The sequence below is a fragment of the Fukomys damarensis genome, unplaced genomic scaffold, assembly GCF_012274545.1.
Source record: "Fukomys damarensis isolate Sample0158 unplaced genomic scaffold, DMR_v1.0_HiC HiC_scaffold_30, whole genome shotgun sequence".
Taxonomy (NCBI): domain Eukaryota; kingdom Metazoa; phylum Chordata; class Mammalia; order Rodentia; family Bathyergidae; genus Fukomys; species Fukomys damarensis.
Window position 1 is genome coordinate 5128953 of NW_022900942.1, and position 6177 is coordinate 5135129.

General features: G+C 56.6%; 1 protein-coding gene across 1 annotated transcript in view; it reads left to right on the top strand.

Moving 5' to 3' along the window:
- The first annotated feature begins 442 nt into the window (after window positions 1–442).
- Window positions 443–6177, top strand: part of Gadd45gip1 (GADD45G interacting protein 1) — a 16864-nt gene continuing 11129 nt past the window's right edge. Inside the window, exons 1-3 of the mRNA XM_019205906.2 lie at window positions 443–701; window positions 4561–4627; window positions 4701–4750. Coding sequence (XP_019061451.1) covers window positions 443–701; window positions 4561–4627; window positions 4701–4750 — 376 coding nt within the window. The remainder of the gene's footprint in view (window positions 702–4560; window positions 4628–4700; window positions 4751–6177) is intronic.

Genomic DNA, 6177 nt, shown 5'->3' on the forward strand with positions numbered 1-6177 from the left:
GGGTGGGGGTGGGGGCAGGAGCCCTGGGGGCCGCCCTGGCACCAAGGTTCCCAGCTGGCTCCCCTGGCTGGCAGGAGGTGGGCACAGCCAAGGGGGGTGGGTAGCAGGCACCCCAGGCAGGCCAAAAAGGGGGTGCTGGGACTGAGCTGCCCACTGGACACTGCCTGGAGTTGGCACCGAGCTCTGGAAGGAGGAGGGGTCACCCCTGGGACCTGATGACGCCCCCCCCAAAGCCCTAAATCCTGGGAGCTGTGACCAGGCCCATTCCCCGTCGGCACCGCCTGCCAGGTCAGAGGTCTCAGGCTCCCATGCCCCACAGGACCATCTGTTTCGTCGGGGCCCCTGCTGCCCCCCTCACCTGGGCCTGCCTTCCTGAGGCAGGAAGAGGGCTGCCCCCCCAGCTCCCCACCCCACGCTCCAGGGGGCATTTGGAGGAACAGTGATGGCGCCACATGTCCCTGCATCTATGCCAGACGGGCCCATCTGCCAAGGCCCTGGTTCCAGCCGCCGGAAAGCCAGGCTGCCTGTGCCTGCAGTGGACCCCGCGCTCCAGCTGGGGAGGAAGCACCTGATACCCACGCCTTCCCCGTCACCCACTCCCTGTGAGCCCTGGTCGGTGGAAGAAACACACACAGCTGAGCCTGCGGACCTTTATGCTTCTGTGGGTGCCGCGCTGGGCAAGGGGCAGCGTGAGGGCTCAGGTGGGGGAGGGGGAATCCACAGCCACCATGGGGGGGAGAGGCTTTATGTACCCCGTGCCTCTCGGCAACTGTGTCTGCTGCCAACCTTGCTTTTGTGGTGTCCTTAGGTTGGGATCATCTGTGTCTCTGGGCCTGGGTAGGGCACCTGTCCTCCCTGCAGCTGCGAGTATGTCCGACTACTGTGGGTAAGAATAGTTCATTTAGTGATTAAGATCTAAATCCCCAGCCAAGTGTGATGGCACACACCTGTCATCCTAGTGCTCTGCAAGGCTGAGGCAGGAGGATCGCAAACTTCAGCCCTGCCTGGGCAACTTAGCAATTCAGCAAGATCCGGTCTCATTTTGGGGGGGGGTACCAGGGATTGAACTTGGGACCTCTTGCACTTGTGAGGCAGGTGGCAAATCCACTGAGCTAAATACCTGGCCTCAAAAAAAAAAAATAATTTTTTTTTTAATTAAAAGGCATGGGAATATGGCTCAGAGTGCAGGCCCTGGGTTCAATCCCCAACACTAAAAAGAAAAGAAAGTCTGGGGCTAGGGGTGCAGCTCAGTGGTAGGGCACTTACTTGGCATGTGGAAGGGCCTGCTGAGTGACCCTTGGGGGGCTTCTGAGGCCACCTTGCACCCCGTAAAATGGTGTGACATTAGCCCCAGTTCCCAGGGCTGCTCAGACTACAGAGAGAGGATCGGAGTCAGCGTTCTCAATGCACTGCTGAGGCCCGGGGCCTGGCGAAGGGTCGGGAGCACACACACCTGTCTACTGCGGCTCCTGCCCACAGTGGGGCAGGGCGAGGGCTTTAGGACTTATCTCTGTCCCTGCGTCCCCCGCCTCTGACCCAGTGTATCCAGGTCAGCGTCTTTCCTTTCCTCTTTTTCTTTTCTTCTTGTTATTGGGGTTTTGTTTGTTTGTTTGTTTGTTTGTTTGATTTTAAGGCAAGATCTCACTATGTAGTTCAGGGTGGCCTTGAACTCGTGGTGACCCTTCTGTCTCAGCCTCCTGAGTGCTGGGCTCACAGGCGTGCGCCACCACGCCCGGCTGTCTTCTCTTCCCTTTTCCCTTCTCATCTTTTCTTTCCTTTTCGCAATGCGGGGACTTGAACTCAGGGCACAAGTGCTCTCTCACTGAGCTGTATCCAAGCCCTGTCCAGCTGTATCATGTCCCATCTCTCCAAGATCGGTGTCCGTCCATCCACCCACAAGGCTGTCACAGCTTCAGGCTACACTGACAGCCCTCCACGAGCACAGTGGATGTCTTCACCCACTGAGGGGACGCTGGGCTGCCCACTCGACACCACAGGACCACTGGTGCCCGGCGCTTCCGGGTGGGCGCACAGCTGTTGCAGAGGGTGCGTGAGGCAGTGACTGAGCCGGGCACGTACGGGGAGGAGCACTGACCAAAGCACAGTTGGGTGTGGACGCGGGCAGCTGTGCAGCTGGGCCGGGACAGCACCTGGGGCCAGGCACAAGGGGATGCAGGGTCAGGGCAGTGGCATGGGGCAGAGTGGGGAGAGGAACTGCCACCTGCTCCTCCCACCATGGGAGGCTAGGACTCCAGAGCCATGCTGCAGTCTGGACCCTGCCATCGCCTGGCTGTGTGACCTTAGTGAGTTCCTCAGCCTCTCAAGGTCACTTCCCTCACCTGTAGAGTCATAGCCTCTCACACAGGAAAAGAAGAAAGCATCCTAAGCTTTCATGGAGTCCACTGCCCAAGGGACAGAGATTATAAAGCCAAGTAAGAGACAGATAGGAGCACCCACACCTGAACACTCACCAACAGGAAGCTGCTGCACCCCTGGGGCTCAGGAATGGGGTGGGGCAGAGGATTCAACTCTCAGCACTGTGCCTAGTACACAGCTGGTGCTCAATAAGTGCTGGTTCCTCCCATGATCCTCTCTTCCTAAGTGGATCTAATATCTCAACCCTAACCGCAGTCCTCCTTTGCACGTAGGTGGGTGTGTGGCACGTGTGTGAAATCCCAGCGCTGGGCAAGGCTAAGGCAAGAGGATCATTAAATTTGAGCCCAGCCTGGGCAATTTTATGACTCAGAGAGGCTTGTCTCAAAATAAAGGGGGCGAGGTGAAACTGTTCATCAGTGTGAAGACCTTGGAATCAATCCTCAGTACTGAAAAAAAGAAAGAAAGAGGGAGAGAGAGAGGGAACTTGCCCTCAACTAGGCACTCCTTTTCTTCCTTAGGCTAAGACACACATCCTGCCCACAGCCGAAGTCTGCCACGCTCTGTCCTGAGCATCCCCTGGCTCCCTTCTGCCTACCTCCCTTGCTGGCTGCAGCTCCTTCTCCTCCCTCAGAACACCCAGAAAGGAGGCAGCACCCAACTCGTCCCTTCACACGCCTGAGCCACAGCTCTGTCTCTCTGGAGGTCGTCCCGGCCTGGGCTTTCTCTCCTGCAGTATAAACTACCCAAAGACAGGGGCTGTGGTCCAGGACCTCAGGACACAATTCCTAAGGAAAGCCGACTGCAGCAGGCTAGGCAGCGGGGTGCAGGCAGTGGCCTTCAGAGACTGAGTCAGGACAATCACAAGTTCCAGCCCAGCCTAGGCAACTTAGTGACCTAGCGAGACCCTGTCTCAGAAGTAGAAATAAATTTACAAATATATTACAAGGGCTGGGGATGCAGTTCAGTGTGTAGGCCCTGCGTTCCATCTCCAAGACCAGAAAATAAAACACAAAAGCAGCCGTGGGGTCTTGGGAACCAATACCTGGGCTCAAGCCCTTAGGTCAAACCTTTCCCAATCAGTAACTCTGCTTTGCAGGGTGAGAACTGAGGTCAGAGGAGGAAAGCTTCTTACCCTGGCCACACAGAAGTCAGCCACGAAGGCAAGATCTGAAGATGGCACCCAGGGTCAACTGCTAAGGCTGTTCTGAGCCCCACCTGAGTGGAGCAGCAAGAGCCTTCCCACCCCCATGAGAGGCAAGTAGTACTACCAATCAACAAACACTGAATTCATCTTGTGCCTGTCCTTACTCAAGGGCCTGGGGACAGGGACACTGCAAAGAAGAAAACCAGATAAACAGTATTTCCTCCACGGCAGATGCTGCAAGAAAGGAGGAAGACAATGTGTCTCATTACAAAGAGAACTTGAGGACACATTAGCTGATGGCACCCACAACAGAGCCTCCTGCCTCAGCCTCCCCAGTGAGTAGGTTTATAGGCATGTACCACCATGCCAAGGTACACATTTTTAAATAAATGACGTTCTAGATGAGATCTTTAGATGAGAGAAGGGGCTGTAGGCCGTCTCGGCGAAGGAAGAATGCTGGGCAGAGGGCACACGTACAATGCGAAGGCCCTGCGAGAGATGGAATGTTGGTGTGTACGAAAAGCAGGAGCAGAGTGAGGAGGACAATGGGAGGTGAAGTCGTGAGGGGACAGGGTCAGAGGGTGAAGACTCAGGGGACACAAGGAAGAGTCGGAGTTTCGTCCCAGTGAGGGAGAAGCCACAAGGGGAAGAGAGATGGGAACCCACCCAGCCGCCCACACGCACCCCCTGGAGATTGGGACGGGAAGCAGACTCGGGAGGTGGTGGCGACACCGCCAGGCCAGGCGGGCACTGCCTGTGTATGGTCAGTTTGGTAAGGCAGAGAGCTGCGGCTGAGAGGCATTAGGTGGAGGGCGCAGGGCTTGAATTCACATCTATCGGGGCTGAAGTCCAGCTACTCAAGAGGATCCTGGCCAGCCTGGGCAACTTAGTGAGCCTGTCTCAAAATCAAAATAAAGCCGGCTGGGGCAACTCAATGGTACAGTTCTTGCTTAGCATTTGTAAAGCCCTGGATTCAACTCCCCAGAACCCCCCAGAGAATTGTGTCTGGGGCCACTAGCTGTGCCCACTCCTGCCCCCAGGGCCTCCTCACCTGAACGAAGAGTACAGCCCTGCACCTCTCCTGGGCCACTTCCTGCGGGTCCAGAGGCAAAGACATCGCAGCAGCCACTCCTTCCCCTTGCTTCAACTTGCCTGGCCTCTCCCATCTGCCGCTCTGCAGGCCCAGGAAGGCCCTCCAGCCGCCCAGGGCAGGGGCTGCCAGCGGTGCCGGTGGCACCAGGGCACCGGTCCTGTTGGGAGCAGCCCAGGGCTGTGGCAGGGGAGCCCCGGGCCCAGGCCACTCTGAGCCTGTGGACAGCCAGGCCCCACTCAGCAGCCCCAAGAGAGAAGTGAGGAGGCCACAGAACATGGCCCAGCTGTCTACCATCTGTGTCAGACTAGGACTGGGCTCAGGGTCCTGGGCACTGACCCTGCTGTCTGTAAGCAGAGCCTGGCCTGGGACTTATATTTAATCGCTGCCAGCCCCCTTCCCCCACCCCCAGCCTGGGGGGCGCCTGTGTAACCTCACAGCAGGGTGGTCAGTGAAGCAGGCCTCCTGGGCTCCAGGGCTCCTCCCACCTGCAGTGGGGGTCTGGAATTCGGAATCCAAACTCAGCCTGAGCGGCCACACATATCATCCCAGCCAGTCAGGAAGCTGAGGCAGGAAGATTGCAAGTTTGAGGACAGCCCGAGCGACTTAGCAAGACCCTGTCTCAAAATAAAATAAAAAGGGGCCGGGATTCGGCTCATGGTGCCGCCGTCTGCCTTGCAAGCACAAGGACCCAAGTTTGATCTCCGGTACCAAAAAAAAAAGGGCAGTGGTGAATGCTTATCTCACGATGGTTAGCACCACTTAGCCCTACCACAGACCACGGATCATTCTCAGTCCTGAGGACACCCCTGCACTGTAATGCAGAAACCAGACAATAAACATAAATAAGATGACTTCAAAATCATAAGCTTTTGGGCCAGGGATTTAGCTCAGTGGCACCACACCACAAGGTCAATCCCCGGTACCAAAGGAAAAAAAAAAGCAGTATATCTCAATAGCACTTGCCTAGCATCTGGGAGGCCCTGGGTTCAGGTCCCAGTCCAGGAAGGAAGGAGGGAAGGAAATAAGGAAGGGTTCTTAAAGTTGCACAAGGTGGCGCACGCCTGCAATCCCAACCACTTGGGCAACCTAGGCCTCGAACCCAAAGTACAAAGTCATCTTGGGAAACTTCCAAGATCCTGTCTCCAAAGAAAATTTTATTTATTTATTTATTTTTTGGTACCGGGGATCGAACTCCGGTCCCTGCGCTTGCAAGGCAAGCGGTGGAATGACTGAGCTAAATCCCCGGCTTCAAAGAATATTTTAAAGAGTGCTGATTCCATCCCTTATATCGCAAAACAAAACCAAACTCACAACCAGGGGGGAAAAAAAAAGGAGGAAAAAGAAGAAATCAAAATGAAATGAGCCGCAGAGGGGTAGGGCAGAAGCCTCTGTTCCCAGGGTGGTCAGGGAAGGCCCCCCCGGGAGGGGACCGTATTGCAGAGGCCGGATACGGCGCGGGAGGCGGTGGGAACAGCCAGGCGGGGAGGGTGGTGGAGGATCTCGGCCCGGGAGCCTCGCATCCAGGTGTGGAGAGGGCGTGGGAAGGCGCGGCCGGGGTCCTTCC